Source organism: Haliotis rufescens, unplaced genomic scaffold (genome assembly GCF_023055435.1).
Source record: "Haliotis rufescens isolate VD_foot unplaced genomic scaffold, xgHalRufe1.0.p SCAF_7, whole genome shotgun sequence".
Taxonomy (NCBI): domain Eukaryota; kingdom Metazoa; phylum Mollusca; class Gastropoda; order Lepetellida; family Haliotidae; genus Haliotis; species Haliotis rufescens.
Genome location: NW_025964361.1, coordinates 41345734 through 41365226, shown reverse-complemented (window position 1 = coordinate 41365226; position 19493 = coordinate 41345734). Strand labels below are relative to the sequence as shown.

Sequence of the window (19493 nt, the reverse complement as noted above, 5' to 3'; positions counted from 1 at the left end):
TATTTCCATCTTTTAGTTGTGCATAGAAACCATAATGGCCCAGCTATCTATAAACATCCAGACAAAAAGAACTATTGTCAACAAATAGTAACAAAAGGAGGGTCATTCAAGGAAGATGACTTACAGTCCTACTGTTTAATCACCAATCTGGAAGACCAGTACAACATGCCTTTAATCTAGAAACAGATCACTTTTATTCATTGACCGGAATTTAATCAGTGCAACATACCTCAACACGTGTCGAAACACACTTCATGTGCAGTTTACAATGAACTGACAGCAAGAGTTCTTGTAAGGGGAGACAATCACTCATGCATGACTGAGACCAAACACATTGCGATCTTTAAACGGCCATAATCAGCCGTCATTAACAGTGTTCCATACTGTGCCAATGCCATCAGGACTGCTTCAATTATTTCCTGTTTTATAAATGAGCACCTTCTACAAGTCGATAAGAGTTAAAATCTGTCGAGAGACACTCCATGGTGTGAGATCATTATCTCATGGGCCTCCCTGGGAGAGACAAAATGTCTCGTATGTGTCAATATGATGAATTTTGATAGCAAAATGAGCAAAGATGACGCTTGAAGGGGAATGTCACCAATTGCATGCTGGGAAGTCTGACAAACTTTGACAACTTGCACAATATGAAAGGGAGAATTTACGTCAAAATCAAAAGAAATTCTGCCTGTTAAATGTCACAGTGGAAAGGAAGAAATCACGATGTAGGAAATAGGTAGTGATAGCCCTTGGCATGTCAAAACTCAGGAAGTGCTCAAGAGAAAAGAGCTATTCATTTCGCAGTTTTACATATAAAATTGAAATATTCCAAAATTGTGTAAATGATTGATACCGTACATGGTGAAGCACAACGTGAATGTGACACTATGTCTTGCGGCACATTTCTTAAACCATGTATACACTACTTTTATAACTGTAAATTTCACATATGTTACGGTTATAATTTGGTAGTGATCGAGCCGGGGAGTGATTGGTTTGGTTGGTTGGTTTGTTGTTTAACGCCGCATCCGGCAATATTTCAGCTACATGACGGCGGTCTGTAAATAATCAAGTCTGGACCAGACAATCCAGTGATTAATATCATGAGCATCGATCCACGCAGTTTGGATCGATGAAATGCATCAACCAAGTCAGCGAGCCTGACCACCCGATCCCGTTAGTCGCCTTTTACGACAAGCTTGGTCGCCATGTATGGGATGCATGGGTTGCTGAAGACCTAATCTCTAGGAGTGAATGGGAGTGAATGGATGGAGGCAGAAGCACCAGCATCACTGTCATGGAAATAGTTGAATCACCACAACAATCAATGGTTGATGTCATGAGCAATGATCCATGTCAGGATACCATGAAACAAATCCAGCTTTATTTACTAGGAGACAGTGATTTATGGGTGTAGGTTTGGAGGGAGCTTATTTTTATTTGTTTGTTTGTTGTTAAACGCAGCACTCAGCAATATTCCAGCTATATGGTGGCAGTCTGTAAATATTTGAGACTGGACCAGAAAATCCTGTGATTGACATCATGAGCATCGATCCACACAATAGAGATACGATGACATGCATCAACCAAGTCAACGAGCGATAGTTGCCTCTTACGACAAGCATTGTCTCCTTTTACGGCAAGTATGGGTTGCTGAAGAACCCAGATCTTCACGGGTCTATTTATATTTGTGAAAGTTATTTGAATCAGAATTCCATACATTACAACTTTGAGGGGAGAAATGGGGTATAACGGCATGTTCAAGGTTATTGCACTCATATAGCAGCATGCATGCATATACATGTGTATATGTACTTGTCGGGAATTTTGCCGATTATAGTGCTAGCCCACTGAAATACCATGCTGCTGTTTCACATGGGTACCTAACTCAAACACAGTACATTGACTCTGAGCCGGCCAGACTTTTTGCTCGTGACATGCTGAGGCAAGTTAACAACCACCCCATCTAGTAATGTCTTTTGGTATAACTCGGCCGAAGGATCGATCAACTGCCCTTCCGCCCTTCAGGCCGACGCTCTTTCCACTAGACCACAGAAGCTGCCCACTGTGAAAGGATTGGACAATATGGGAATACTGTACATGGAAAGGACCAATCGAATTACATATTTTCAGTCTAGGCCTAACACTTATGAGTCTGCCAGTCCAAACTTGGCCCTGAGGATCATGCTCAGTAGGTTTTATTGTTATTATATGGCGATTACAAGCCGATCAAATTAGACTGATCAAAAGTTTCCAAAACTCACGATTCTTGCTTGGGGCTAGACTTGCACAAGTATCTAAGGAAATGATTATTAATCTAAATCATAAACCTGTCCGTTTACCTAGACTTGCCTTTATAAATGATAGAATTACTATACATTCATCGACTTCAGTTGAGCTTTGGAGCAAGGATAACTTGGGGCTAAAGTTTGCATTGCAATAGAAGACTTGCAAATGTCTCAAATTAATTTAGATCATAATTCCAAGATTACATTATTAAAAAGAACATGTTCCATCCTTAGTACTTAGGCTTATCTAGACTTGCCTATTACAAATTCATAAATATATAATTACTTTACATCCATGGACTTAACCTTTATTACAGTCCTGGAGCAAGGCTACCCTCATGGCAATAGAAGACCTTGTTCACGGAGATGCTGCAATAAAGACGTTACAGTGACTGACTGTTGTTTGGTGCTGTAGGCTGCCAAATACAGCAGCCAAACCAATGGTTGACAGCATGAGTAACTATCTCAGTTGTTGGGATACAATGAGACTATTAGCCTGGTCAGACATTGTTTGTTTGTTTGTTTGTTTGGTTTGTTGTTTAACGCCGCACTCAACAATATTCCAGCTATATGACGGTGGTCTGTAAATAATCGCGTCTGGACCAGACAATCCAGTGATTGACATCATGAGCATCGATCCGCGCATTTATCAACCAAATCAGCGAGCCTGACCACTCGATCCCGATCACTCAGTCAATAGTAGCCTCTTGCAAGAAGAACAAGGCATTGGGGATCCATTGCCCCTGAATCCACATAGGGATCTACTCCATGTGTTGTCAATGTCAGACCCTATATCAAGATCTTTCCGAATCCCCATCACAAATGAAATCTAAGAAAATGATAAATGAAGTTAATTTCTGCATCAATGTCATCCCCAAGTCTTCTAAGATCCATTACATCAGATTTGACGGGAAAATAATATCAAGTTTAATCCATTTTATTTCATCAGACATGAGACCTCTGCCTTCCTGTAATGATATGCTGTTATGCTATGAATGATCATGGTAAAGACGTCATCAATCTGACCATCTTCATGTAAGGCAGTAGAATAGCCTTTGTCCCATCATGCCTCATTCTGATCATGGCCTACAACCACCTTCCCCTTTGCGAAAGACCGCCTTCATGGTGTCATGGCTAGAGTGTCTGCCCGGAGAGCCGAAGGTCAGTCCTAAGCCAAGTCATACCCAAAGACATTAAAAGATGGTACTTGTTGTTACCCTGCCTAGAGCTAGGCATCAAGGGGGTTAAACGAGGACTGGTCGGCTTGGCATGGTATCGACATGGAATCTATAAAACTATCATTTGTCCAGACTAGTGCAAACAATCACACACACACGGACACAGTACAAAATAATAATAATCTTGAATGCAACTAAACTGCATTTCACCTCACCTTCCAATTTGACATGCAATTCCTATCATAACCAATGTTAGTATCATCAACCTGCATTATAACCAAACTCAATCACTGAGCATTTTGTAATAGTGGTTGTTGGTTGGTTGGCTGTTTTACGCTGCACTCAGCAATATTCCAGCTATATAAAGGCGGTCTGTAAAATAATCGAGTCTGGACCAGACAATCCAGTGATTGATATCATGAGCATCGATCCACGCAATTGGGATGGATGACCTGCATCAATAGTGGCTACTACTGTCTACCACCACTGTCAGATAAATATAAAACATCAACGCCAGAGAATAATCAGTCTTGGTTATCTGCCGAAACATTGTTTGTTTGTTTGCTGTTTAAAGCCGTACTCAGCAATATTGCAGCTATATGATGTCAGTTTGTAAATAACTGAGTCTGGACAAGACAATCCAGTGATTGACATCATGAGCATCGATCCACGCAATTTGGGATCGATGACATGCATCAACCAAGTCAGTGAGCCCATTAGTCGCCTCTTACGACAAGCTTGGTCGCCATGTATGAAACAGATTCCACTGGGCGTAAAAGACAAAATAGTTTTGAAAAGTATATGAATAGATCAATGAGAATCACTGATAACACCAGGTGTTCGTGAAAAGGGTCGTGAAGAGGGTCATGAAAAATACTCCTGCCATACAAACGCAGCCTGTAAACAATCAAATCTATACCAAAGAATCCAGTGATATTGAATGTGGACCAGACAATCCAGTGATAGTGAGTGTAGACCAGACAATCCAGTGATAGTGAGTGTGGAACAGACAGTGTAGACCAGACAATCCAGTGATAGTGAGTGTAGTCCAGACAATCCAGTGATAGTGAGTGTGGAACAGACAGCGTAGACCAGACAATCCACTGATAGTGAGTGTCGACCAGACAATCTAGTGATAGTGAGTGTGGACCAGACAGTGTAGACCAGACAATCCAGTGATAGTGAGTGTGGACCAGACAGTATAGACCCGACAATCCAGTGATAGTGAGTGTGGACCAGACAGTATAGACCAGACAATCCAGTGATAGTGTGTGCAGACCAGGCAATCAAGTGGCACGGTGGAGTGATTACTGATTTAGTTTAAATTAAAAATGTGATGACATAAATCCTACTGAGCACTGTGCAGAAAGCTGAGAACACCACAAAACACCAGGAAAATATCACGAGAACACCAAGAGAACACCAAGTGAACACCATGATAACCCCAAGTGAACACCAAGAGAACACCATGTGAACACCATGATAACACCAAGTGAACACCACGATAACACCAAGTGAACACCATGATAACACCAAGAGGACACCATGATAACACCCAGAGGACACCACGATAACACCAAGTGTACACCATGATAACACCAAGTGAACACCATGATAACACCAAGTGAACACCATGATAACATCAAGTGAACACCATGATAACACAAAGAGGACACCATGATAACACCAAGAGGACACCATGATAACACCAAGAGGACACCATGATAACACTAAGTGAACACCATGATAACACCAAGTGAACGCCACGATAACACAAAGAGGACACCATGATAACACCAAGTGAACACCAAGAGGACACCACGATAACACCAAGTGAACACCAAGATAACACCAAGTGAACACCATGATAACACCAAGAGGACACCATGATAACAGCAAGAGGACACCACGATAACACCAAGTGTACACCATGATAACACCAAGTGAACACCATGATAACACCATGTGAACACCATGATAACACCAAGAGGACACCATGATAACACCAAGAGGACACCACGATAACACCAAGTGAACACCATGATAACATCAAGTTAACACCATGATAACACCAAGAGGACACCATGATAACACCAAGGGAACACCATGATAACACCAAGGGCACACCATGATAACACCAAGTGAACACCATGATAACACCAAGTGAACCATGATAACACCAAGTTGATACCATGATAACACCAAGTGAACATCATGATAACACCAAGTTGACACCATGATAACACCAAGTGAACACCATGATAACACCATGATAACACCAAGTGAACACCATGATAACACAAAGTGAACATCACGATAACACCAAGTGAACACCATGATAACAAGGATAGAAATGTTGTTTTACAAGTTTGCCACAGGACTTTCATAAAGATGGTAAGATGTGTTCTTGGAATTAGAGCGTGCCAACTAGAAAAATAATTAATCAAAATTGGTGAAAGTCATTTCACTAAGGCTTGATAACTAGCAGTGGCAATATTTAAAGTTTGTTATTTCTGAATACCCAAACTTATTTTGTGGATCATACAGTGCATAAGCATGTTAAGCATATATTCATAATTTTCCATGTGTATTTATGGTTTCATATAATAAACATTGTACCGGTAATAAGGTAACGTTGTTAAAAAAATAATTCTAAGTGTGCCTTTCAGGCAAGAAGGCGTATTAAGGTATGGGAGTTTCGTAATAATCACCTCAGTGCAAAGATCACTTTGTACAAGGGCACCCCGACCATGTTTTAACTGCGCCACCAGCACTAGAGTGTATAAGGAATATTGAACCTTGGTCTATCAATCTTTCACCTACTACATCAACTGATACATACATCCAATGATCTCGGTTATACATGATGCCAAGAAGGATGTCTCCAGTGATCAAACTCTCATTCATTCACACAAGGTTGGGAGCCTAGGTTCATATCAGTCATAGATGACACTGTACTGACTACAAAATACATCATTAGATTCTGTTTGTATTTTACTTTATAAAAGCTTCCAGTACCAGATCTACATATTAATGAAACAAATTGTCAAGAAATATTTCTATCCATAATTTGTCAGTCCTTGATATAACAAACTGCAAAGGACTAATTCTTGGGTATTGAAATAGCTGACGAGATGGTCAAGATTCGCACTGCGCTTTTACTTGGTTAATAATTGTATCACAACATACACCGAAATGTTGCTACAATTGTTACAAAGAACTTGATCATCCATGTTATCAGTTAGATATCCATATGTTAGTCATATTACAAATTGAAACAATTGAAAAACAAAGGCAAAAAGTGAGCAAGGCTCACTGATCCCCCCCCCAACCTTGACTCCAACAGCAGCTGAAGAACAAGTTTGATATTGGAGATATATTGCTGCCTTAACGTTTGAGCCAGTTACTCTTCAAAAGAACAATAATTAGAAATAGTAAAAGCATGATTCAAAGATGCACTGGTTCATCATTGGCAAGCTTTGCCCATTTAGGTCAGAGAATAAAAAAAATTTCTAAGTTCAAAACATGAAAAAAAGGAATATTTTCTAAGACAAACCCAATTATAGATATCAGACTTTGCACTGTACCTTTCCTATTGGTATAGAAACTGAACCCCTGATTGGAAAAGAATCCACGAAGTAGTTTTTCAGTTATAGGTTGCACAAACGTTAAAGCAAAAATATTTTTAGTTCAGCAACCCATACTTGCCGTAAAAGGCAACTAACGGGATCGGGTGGTCAGGCTCGCTGATTGCATGGATCTATGGTCATGATGTCAATCACTGGATTGTCTGGTCCAGATTTGATTATTTTACAGACCGCCATCATATAGCTGGAATATTGCTGAGTGCGGCGTTAAACAACAAACAAACAAACAAACTCAAAACATGCAAAATATTCATATTTTTTCTCTCCAGAAAATACACTTATCAAATCAAACTTTGCACTGCACCTCTTCTAGTTGTATGGAAACTCTTATTTAAAAAGAATCCATGAGACAGCTTTCAAGTGATAGGTCACACAAATGCTTAAGTAAAAAACTTCTATGTACAAAAATGAAAAATAGCTGTATTATTTAAAAAAATCAAAATACTGGAATCAAATTTCACAATGCACCTTTCATTGGTGTAGCAAGTGTACACCAAGTTTGAAAAGCATCTATGGGGTAGTTTCCAATTTCCTCGGAAGGATGGGCAGATGGAATTCTTTGGTATACCGGGTAACTACATATACTCCGCCCTTTTAGGTTGTGGGAATAATAATACCGGTACATGTATTGTATCTGGGTTCAGAGGCCAATATTCGGGCTCAAACCTGTTGCAATTGTCAGTAAAAAAATTCAAATGAGAACTAAAAACCTCCTATTTCATATAAACAAATTGATGGCTTGGTCGAGGTTACTTGTGTTATTCCACTGATAACAGAGCCAAAGAAGAGGAATTTTTACATTATTATTTTTAAGGCAGTGTTGCAATGCAATGTTGAAATACCTCTGAAAATAAGGAAATGAGGACTTGAAGAAAATCCCAGTTTGGAACAAAAGAACCTATTTTCTCTCGTCGACAACCAACATCGCCAAGGGCACTTAGAATCAGAGATAAATCCCAAGAAGTAGTATTTTTTCACAATGAATTCTCACAACTCAGAAGTAGAATTAGTGTACCCGATGAAACAGATACACTTCTCATACCAGTAGGACATCTTAGGGTGCCTTCATCAGAAAATCAATATCAGATTTCTTACTCAACATAAGCCTTATCATAAAACACTCCAGTTTCCATCTGAACTAAATGAATACGCAATAAAACATGTTTCCATCAGATAAGGCAATATAAAAGAACAAGCAGTTAATTTATTGTAACCTTAGGCTAGAAACTTCTATTTTCCTTTTTTTGAGACGTTCTTGGTCAATAAGCCAGGAAGAAAAAAAATCAAGTGAAAAACCGTCTTCATCTCTTCTTTCAGTGAAAACATTGAATGTCTTGAAGGAGTGGCTGAGAAGGTAATATTTTGTCTCCAACTGTTATGAGGTGGTTTCCAATGAAACACAAAGTTATGGTTACCGTTAATCCTAAATTGTTACATACAGAACAAACTTGTGAAATCGTTAAATGACTACACAAGACAGTTTGGGGTTTACAGATAAACAAGGCAATCTAATGGGTGAACAAAATGACAGAAGCAATATCTAACCGGCCCTAGAATTAATGTGCATGAACTCATGAATATTCAGAACTTTGTCACTGTCAATTGTCTTGAAACAGGCCTGTCTCTTGAATCCCGAATAGTGTTGGAAGCTGGCCTGAATTCGGTGCTTACACATACCTATTCAATCAACATTCAGTCAAGTCCTGTCAATCCGACATTGTTGGTTGCATATGATTATGTCGGATTAACAAGATAAACAAAATTAGGTAGTATCAACGTTCATGATCGAAAATTGGACAACTACATGATAGAAAACGATGCAAACACGTAATAAAAAAAGGAAAAAGGATATATTCATATTGTTGTGTTCAATTGTTAGCAGAATATGTTTTCTAATCATGCAACCTCTAAAATCTCTGCAACCGTTGAAATATGCAGCAACTTGCCAACTCGTCTCGTATCAAAACACGGGGCTATGTACTCGCGGGCAGATGACGACGGAGTACGCTGATCACTGTGTCGGATTAATGAGACTTGACTGTACATAACACATGGCTAATCATTGGCAAGTAGATGCAAGCCAACTCAAAAAAGGGCTCAATCACTTTCTTGTCGCTCTCATAAAGGTACAGCAATCCTTCTAGAAACTGTCCCATTCCAAAACTCCTCAAACGATAAAGTCGGCCATGTTCATGCATACAAGGGCCATAACTCTCATAAGTGACTACCATGAAAGTATGGCCACAACAGCACATGACATATTACAAACCATTTCAATCATATGCTGACACTGACAGCCCTTTTCTTAAAATACAGAACACAACCTAAGTCAAATTGATAAAAATAATGTTTAAAATCAAAACAATTCAATTCTTACTTGGGATTGTCTGCTTCCACAGCCTGATGGGCCCAATAATTGAAGACCCCCATGGAACCAGCAAGCAGGTCACCTTGACCTCCACAACGCCGAGGACTTCCTTCAAGGTCACACACCAACACTGAAAGATTTAAAACAACCTTATTACTTTTTCTGGTAAAATTAAAGTTTTATTTACCAAGAGGTGAGGTAAAGGTGGAATGGGGTTTAATGTTGCATCCAAGATTATTGCACGTATATATAGCCACATGCATGCACATCTTTTAACGTCTTTTGGTATAACGCGGGGATCGAACCCCAGACCTTCCGTTCTCAGGGTGGACGCTCTACCACTAGACCATGGAGGCGGTCATTTAACCAAAGCCTTTCAACAAAGCCATTTAAGTTTCAACTCAAATATGTGAGTAAGTGAGTGAGTTGGGCTTCAATTCACTTTAGGGGCGGTCGGGTAGCCTAGTGGTTAAAGCGTTTGCTCGTCACGCCGAAGACCCGGGTTCGAATCCCGACATGGGTACAATGTGTGAAGCCCATTTTTGGTGTCCCCCGCCGTGATATTGCTGGAATATTGCTAAAAGCGGCGTAAAACCACACTCACTCACTCACTCAGCAATAGGATGATGAGTGACACAAGAAATGGGCTTCATAAACTGTAACGAAAATAATTTATCGCACATATATAGACATGACATGCCGCAGTGTGTAGCATCAAAAAGGCCTTACTTCTGTATTTACTATTGTAATAAGTCAAAAACAAGCAAGTGTTGAAAGGAAACAGTGCTAAAGGTAACACTATTTGACTACTGAGTGCTTTCATTACAATATCAGGGTTGTGGCAGGCCCAAACACCCTACCCATGAAATTTGTTGTGCAGAGTTGCGTCCCTTAGAAATGCCATAGTCCTGTGATCCTGGGTTTGAATCTTAGATTCACCCTGATCATGATCATTGGTTTGTCAGTGAGTGAGTATGGTTTCACGCCGCTTTAGCAATATTCCAGCAATATCACGGCGGGGGACACCAGAAATGGGCTTCACAATTTGTACCCATGTCGGGAATTGAACCCGGGTCTTCGGTGTGACGAGCAAACGCTTTAACCACTAGGCTACCCGACCGCCCCATTGGTTTGTCAGCTCCACACCCATGTTTTTTGGTTTCAACAAAGTGGCAGATGTTGAATATGATGAATGATATAACTGGAAAACATTAGGGCATTAAAATCCAGCACTCACTTACTGTTAAATATTTCAAAAGGTATTCCTGATTCTTAATGTTTCTATTTCTAGTTGGCCAAACAATTAAGGCCCTATAATATAGGGACAAATGGAAAACAAATAGAAATATCTCACATCTGCTTGATACACTTGTTGAATAATGGTACAAGGGGAAACTTCTGCAATCTTCCCCGACCTGTGACCTTCTATCTATCTTCGCAAATGAGCAGTAGTTTCTTATCTGTTATAAATCTTTCCCCAGAGAGGGATCTCATGGCTGATTTCATCAGTGATACTCTACAGATTCAGCTCACTTCAAGTTTTAACATTGAAATCACCACTTGGGGAATACATAAAGACGCTAAAAAACAGTAATATTCTATGAAAAATTGTTCAGAGATCTAAACCTCACACTTACCACAGTGGGATGCATAGATGCATATGTTGTTTCTATTATATTTGTTAAAACCCACTTTGAAGGGGAAAACTTGGAGTGAGTATGGTTTTACGCCTCTTTTAACAATATTCCAGTAATATCATATGGGGGATACCAGAAATGGGCTTCACACATTGTACCCATGATGGGAATCGACCCCGGGTCTTTGGCGTGATGAGCTAACACTATAACCACTAGGCTACCCGACCATCCCTAGTGTGGTGTTGGAAGGAGGAAGTGTGAAAGAATGAAGGATGGGAAAAGAAAGATTAAATCCCAAATTCAGCTGTTTGATGATTGTCTTCTGATCTATCAAGTCTACATAACAGACCTCAATATCATTCGACAAAATGCCCCACATTACATAACCCTGGACACTCGATAGATTATTGATGCTACAAGGCCTCGGAGGAAAAGACGAGCTTATCTACAGAAGAAACTACGTGCAAGTTGTAACTCTCTGTAACATTATTACTGCAAACCAGCTCAATATCTAGAAATAGCGGCCATGTTACTTTCTTATCAAAACAGGCACTTGAGACCATTGGAAAAAAAGATATTTCTCATCTCGTACAAATCAATTCCTGCTATGACATCACAGATTTCTATGTAAATGTATGATGTAGACTATGTCAGGTTTTTTTCAACAGATATTTTGATAAAAAAAATTAACAAAAACTACTGGGTATGAAACATAAAAAAGTTACTTAAAATTGTTTTTGAAAGATCTACTGCTATTTTAAAACAGTATGTTAAAAACATTGGAACCTTTTTCACAATAGATACTTTCTCCAAAACAGACAGGTTCTTTACAGATTTTAACATGACCTATACAGTTGCTTCAGTTTTGCTTGTTAAAATCCATGTTCAGAATGGCCAGTAAATTCCTGGCTCAGAATCAACTGCAACAACTATAACATGATGTGACCATAATGGTTTAATCAAAGCTAGTTTGTTACTCTGTGATGCATGCTCTAGCTATTTTGAGGGTTACTCTCAGATGACCTAGTGTTATCAAAGGTTACATGTTCTTGGTATGTTAGTTGTGTGATGCATGTTGATGACTTCAGTCCCGCAGTAACGCAGTAACGCTTGTTTTGACTACACCAGTTCCATGCCCTCCAGGAGATATGTAAACAACATTTGGTTTGGTTTGGTTTGTTGTTTAACGCCGCACTCAGCAATATTCCAGCAATATTCCAGCAAAATGACGGCAGTCCGTAAATAATGGAGTCTGGACCAGACAATCCAGTGATTAATATGATGAGCATCGATCCACGCAATTGGGATTGATGACCGTGCATCAACCAAGTCAGCGAGTCTGACCACCTGATCCCGTTATTCGCCTCTTACGACAGCATAGTCGCCTTTTACAGCAAAGCATGGGTTGCTGAAGACCTATTCTTCCCTGAACTTCACAGGTCTTGTGTGTCTGACTAACAGCAAACTTGAAAATGGATACATCTGAAGGTTATGATCAAACTTTACTGGTCCTGCTGTAAGTCATAAACAGACTAACCCATTATCATGCAGAGGTAGGTGAGTGAGTGAGTGAGTGAGTGAGTGAGTGAGTGAGTGAGTGAGTGAGTGAGTGAGTGAGTGAGTGAGTGAGTGAGTGAGTGAGTGAGTGAGTGAGTGAGTGAGTGAGTGAGTGAGTGAGTGAGTGAGTGAGTGAGTGAGTGAGTGAGTGAGTGAGTGAGTGAGTGAGTGAGTGAGTGAGTGAGTGAGTGAGTGAGTGAGTGAGTGAGTGAGTGAGTGAGTGAGTGAGTGAGTGAGTGAGTGAGTGAGTGAGTGAGTGAGTGAGTGAGTGAGTGAGTGAGTGAGTGAGTGAGTGAGTGAGTGAGTGAGTGAGTGAGTGAGTGAGTGAGTGAGTGAGTGAGTGAGTGAGTGAGTGAGTGAGTGAGTGAGTGAGTGAGTGAGTGAGTGAGTGAGTGAGTGAGTGAGTGAGTGAGTGAGTGAGTGAGTGAGTGAGTGAGTGAGTGAGTGAGTGAGTGAGTGAGTGAGTGAGTGAGTGAGTGAGTGAGTGAGTGAGTGAGTGAGTGAGTGAGTGAGTGAGACCCAAATCTACAGCAAATGTCAGTAAAAATTCCCAAATTGGAATTTAAAACTTTAAAAAGGTTAGCTTAACTTTTAGTTAGCTTTTCGTTAGCTAAAAAGAGGTAGCTTGCACATCACTAATAACAGGACCAATAAAGAGAAAGAGGCTTGCAATACCTAAAAATATTTTTTGAACAAAATGATGATATATTTTGTCCAATTTGCCAGCCAAGGGCCTTAGTTTAGAATCCTTGAAAAATCCCTGGCCTTACACAACTGAAGGTGCCAACCCCAATTACGTTTGCCGGATGACGAACCCTGTTAAGGTATTTCTGCTGCAATGCAGTCCTGTTTATTTGGTATGTGGATGCTAATATTTCAATGTAGAAATTTATTTTTCATCTTTTTTTCCTGCAACAAGTTTATGAGCATGCATGGTCATGAATTCCATGTGATAAAAAGATAATAATTATTTTCTGATAAATAGGCGTATTGAACCTCAAAGAAATCTTCTTGAAAGTTTTTTTATTAGATGTTCCTGTATTTCAATATAGATGCTACGATTGAATGTGAATAGTCATAAAATACAGGATTTATGGCAGATATATAATAGAGGTAGAAGTTATAAGAATAAGTTAAGTTATAAGAATTATATATACATATCAATCAAAACCATGGAGTTTATTTTAATCTACACCCAAAACAGCAAGAACTGATCACAATTTAACAGTACTGTCCTCTCACAAATCCTTGACAATCAAACGTTTATGATATTTTACAGATCCTTCTGTCATATATTACACACCCGTCACATCTATTTCTGTTTTATTCACCATATAAAGCTGTAAATTCAAAACATTCAAACTTGTAATCAAGATAAAACCTCCTAGGATCTAGCCCTCCCCCCCCCCCCCCCCCCCCCCCCCCCACCATCCATTACGAGATGCGCAAGACATTCTCCAGTCTGCTAGCAGAAGGGTAAGCCTACCATTCCACAAACACTACAGCCAAGGAAACAGCATCAATGGCGCCTTTACCATTCTTTGTCCAAATTGCCAAACACTGCCCCAGTGAACAATGAAGCATGATGGGATATAGAGATCGTTTACGACCTTTGACAAATGTCAGAACAACCAGTCAAGTCAGACAGAAAATCGAATGTACATGTTGAGCAAATTTCAGCCGGATATTGACACTGCCACTGATCTTTTGTACTCCGCTGACATATATTTTTACCCAGCTTGTCTGGAGAGCAGAGGTCGGGGAGTAATGTTTGTAAATGTCCATCTGTCTGTTAGCTATGGATGTTAAGGGACAGTCATGGACATGATGTGCAATAATGATGTGATGCCATCTGTCAGATCAACTTTCCATGGAAACCTTACAAAATAGGAGAGTGAGTGAGTGAATATTGCTATACTTGACACTGGATATCAATGAATGAGTGTATATTGCTATACTTGACACTGGATATCAGTGAGTGAATATTGCTTTTATTGACATAGGATTTCAATGAGTGATTGAATATTGCTATACTTATCTTTGGATTTCAATGAGTGAGTGAATATTGCTATACTTAACATTGGGTATCAATGAGTGAATATTGCAATACTTAACACTGGATATCAATGAGTGAATATTGCTATACTTGACATTGGATATCAATGAGTGAATATTGCTATACTTAACACTGGATATCAATGAGTGAATATTGCTATACTTGACACTGGATATCAATGAGTGAATATTGCTATACTTGACACTGGATATCAATGAGTGAATATTGCTATACTTGACATTGGATATCAATTAGTAAATATTGCTATACTTGACACTGGATATCAATGAGTGAATATTGCTATACTTGACACTGGATATCAATGAGTGAATATTGCTATACTTGACACTGGATATCAATGAGTGAATATTGCTATACTTGACACTGGATATCAATGAGTGAATATTGCTATACTTGACACTGGATATCAATGAGTGAATATTGCTATACGTGACACTGGATATCAATGAGTGAATATTCCTATACTTGACATTGGATATCAATTAGTAAATATTGCTATACTTGACACTGGATATCAATGAGTGAATATTGCTATACTTGACACTGGATATCAATGAGTGAATATTCCTTTACTTGACACTGGATATCAATGAGTGAATATTGCTATACTTGACACTGGATATCAATGAGTGAATATTGCTATACTTGACACTGGATATCAATGAGTGAATATTGCTATACTTGACACTGGATATCAATGTGTGAATATTGCTATACTTGACACTGGATATCAATGAGTGAATATTGCTTTTATTGACATAGGATTTCAATGAATGAATATTGCTTTAATTGACATAGGATTTCAATGAGTGAGTGAATATTGCTATACTTGACACTGGATATCAATGAGTGAATATTGCTATACTTGACACTGGATATCAATGAGTGAATATTGCTTTTATTGACATAGGATTTCAATGAGTGAGTGAATATTGCTTTTATTGACATAGGATTTCAATGAGTGAGTGAATATTGCTATACTTGACACTGGATAGGAATGAGTGAATATTGCTATACTTGACACTGGATATCAATGAGTGAATATTGCTATACTTGATGCTGGATATCAATGAGTGAATATAGAGGATTCATCACGAGTGTTTTTTAATATGGGAAATATCAACCGAGTCTTAGTTAATAGGTATTTGCCGAGCCTTTGGCGAGGCAAATACCGATTAACGGGACGAGGTTGATATTTCCCATATTAAAAAACACTCGTGATGAATTCTATTTATCATTTTCACATTTTTGCTTCCAAATTAAGGAATAATTGCAATAAACATTAACATCAGCAACTTGTCGAAATCTTACGTATAGATCGTGCGTAGTGATACATGTTTTCCATAGCCATGTAAACCAAAATAAACAATTCGCTGAGAAAAAAAGTTCCTCGGATTACTTTAAACAAAATACTTGAACAGACTTTTGCAGAATAATTGAAACTTTAATAACGGTAACAACAACGATTCTGTGTAATCTGATTATATCTCTGGTGTAACTTCACTTATAATATATAGTTTCAAATCAAACCGCTCGCTCTTCCGGTTATCTAATTTGCATATCTAATTTGCATACTTATGTCATTGGGGTATGACATACATGTTTTTATGTCATAAGCTTATGTCATGGATAAATGCTTAAGTTAAATGATAAATTGCTATACTTGACATTGGATATCAATAAGTGAATATTGCTATACTTGACACTGGATATCAATGAGTGAATATTGCTATACTTGACATAGGACATCAATTAGTGAATATTGCTATACTTGTCTTTGGATTTCAATGAGTGAGTGAATATTGCTATACTTGACATGGGTTAAAATTCTCAGTTAGTGAGTAAATATTGCAATACTTGACATGGGGTTTCAATTAGTGAGTAAATATTGCTATACTTGAAGTTGAAGAACACCCTGATTCTTTCATATTATTATGGTTAATCTGTTATAGCATGACATAGAAATATGAAAGAACCAGGTGTTCTTCAACTTCTTTTGAGTAGCATATATAACAAAATCACTTAGAGTGAATGAGTGAGTGTGGTTTTACGCTGAATTTAGCAATATTCCAGCAATATCACACACAGGGACACCAGAAATGGGCTTCAAAAATTGTACCCATGTCAGTAATCAAACCCGGGTCTTCGGCATGAAAATCACTTAGAAAAAGTTTAAAGAAGACATGATTCCTTCATATACGGTAACTATAGTTAATCTGTCACGGCAGATTTACTATAGTAATATGAAAGAAATGGGTGTCCTTTCACATCAGATTAACTATAGTAATATGAAAGAAATGGGTGTCCTTTCATGACAGATTAACTATAGAAATATGAATGAAATGGGTGTTCTTTCATGACAGATTAACTATAGAAATATGAAAGAAATGGGTGACCTTTCACGTCAGATTAACTACAGTAATATGAAAGAAATGGGTGTCCTTTCATGTCAGATTAACTACAGTAATATGAAAGAATCAGGTGTTCTTCTACTTCCTTTGAGTTGTATACATAGCAAAATCATTGTGAAAGTTTCCGGAACATGTACTGTTGACAGTAATGGTTGTAGAATGTACTGCCACACAGAATTATCCAGTGTCTCCACTGAACAGAAAACTGCAGCCAGTGAGCTTCATAAGGTCTCCTCCTCGGGAGCTTCACAGGTCAGGAGTACCCTTGCAAAACACATCATTCTTGTCCCCCCCCCTCCCCTTCCGTCTGGAAGGTTTGCTCCTAAATGAGCTGTAACCTGGACAAAGGGGAATACACCACAAAAACTCTGAGACTCTACTACATCACGTAGGTAGACGAAGTCTGCTTTCTCTGTACGCTATGACAGAACGACTGCCCGAATGAAACTACAGACACTGACTCGTAAATCTGGATATGTTTTTAAAATATCTATAAAAAAGGATCACATTGCAAAAAAAAATTTTTTGGTTCCTACTTTGATGCAAGAATAATGACATGTATCAATGATTTCTGTAATGGTAAATAATGAAGACTGTTTGTGTGATCTTGCCTGGTTATCGTGTCCATGATGTCAGCTAATGCCTGACCATGATTATTAACCTTTACAGACCACTGTCATATAGCTGGAATATTGCTGAGAGCGGTATTTAACAACAAACAAATTACCGGTAGGTGGAACTGGTTCAAATGGTCTTTATTATGTGTGCCCCGTGAATATGAGAATTGGTCTCCAGGAACCCATGCTTGTCATAAGAGGCAACTAATGGCATTGGGAGGTCAGACTCGCTGACTTGGTTGATGCATGTTATCATATCCCAGATGCGTAGATTGATGCTCATGATGTCAATCACTGGATATAACATTCTCTCACTTGCACTCTCTCCAATCAATGTCTTTATTCAACACATTCAATCCATTAAACCTTACTGTCCTGAGCCCCGTTCCACAAAACGATCTTAGCACTAAGATGATCGTAACTCCCATACTTTAACATAGACTTACGACAATAATAGCAGTAAGATCGCTTTGTGGAACGGGCCCCTGGGCAATATTTAAAAGAATGGATGGGTCCTGATTTTCAGGGTCTGATTTGGTACCAGAACAAATAAGTGCAGTATGTTATCTCAGTCAGTTAGCACTGTAAAACTGGCATCAGTTCGGAATAGTACAAGCAGCCACACACACTGACACATGCTTGCAAGTGCAATAATCTTGAACAAGACCATAAGCCATATTTCGCCTCCCCTCACCTATCTTGCAGACTCACAGACTTTTCCTCCGCGCATCCCTTCTCAGAGCAAATCTCAGCTTAGAACCCAAAGTTTCCTTGAAGCAAAGGGACATAACTCGACACAGCAAGTTGCAGCAGATGAGGTGAGTGGGACACCTGTGTCCTCGTTTTCCAGGACGATCACAGTCTCTTCTCAGACACAATTGACACATTTGGAATGTACAGATCAAAGTCCCTTGTTATTCCTTCTGATTCTCTTTGTAGTTCTTTTTCCCAAAGTTTTGAAAACATTTTTTGCAAAATGCATATAAAAATTCACTAAGACCTTCAGTCCAAAAAAAAGAGGTTTCCAGTCTTATACAAAATGAGCCTCCTACAGGCCAAGGCAATAATATATTTCTTTATGCTCTTCTCCTCCTTAATTGGTCGGATCTTCTTTCAGGGATATTGAAGAAATATATCCCTTATAACTTGCGCTGAATGGTTATGTTGCGTGTGAAATATAAAACAACAGCCATCAAATAGTGATTGTTTAATTTTTTCCATTTGCCATATTAACATCACCTGATCCATCTAGAAGTTAATATTCTTGAAAATGACTTCTTATAGACTTTGATTTGAACTTAATGCACAGGAATATTGTGATTGGCTTATTACAAGACATCCCTCTAAATGATAAACTGAAATAACCACAGGCCACACTTTTTATTTTCTGTTTCCAGATCATTTTACTGACAAATTGGCTTGGATAGCCTATGGAAACATGTAAATATATCAGTGTATATATCATTCCTAACAGTAATTTTCAGAATCAGGTTTTCCAGAATAATGGGTGTCTGGATTAACAGAACTGACTTTTGCCAGAGAAAATTTAGAGCTAACTGAGGAGGATTTCGTCAAATTCAACGGGTGATGAAACATGGGTCTACCACTATGATCCTGAGTTAAAACGTCAATCTATGGAATGGCACCATTCCACTTCTCCGGCACCAAAGTGAGTGAGTGAGGGAGGTTTTACATGCTTTTAGCAATATTCCA

General features: G+C 38.7%; 1 protein-coding gene across 1 annotated transcript in view; it reads right to left on the bottom strand.

The window, feature by feature from the left end:
- LOC124129467 (ATP-dependent (S)-NAD(P)H-hydrate dehydratase-like) overlaps positions 1-19493 on the bottom strand; it is a 378497-nt gene that overhangs the window by 329342 nt on the left and 29662 nt on the right. The window contains exon 9 of the mRNA XM_048387393.1: positions 9491-9611. Coding sequence (XP_048243350.1) covers positions 9491-9611 — 121 coding nt within the window. The remainder of the gene's footprint in view (positions 1-9490; positions 9612-19493) is intronic.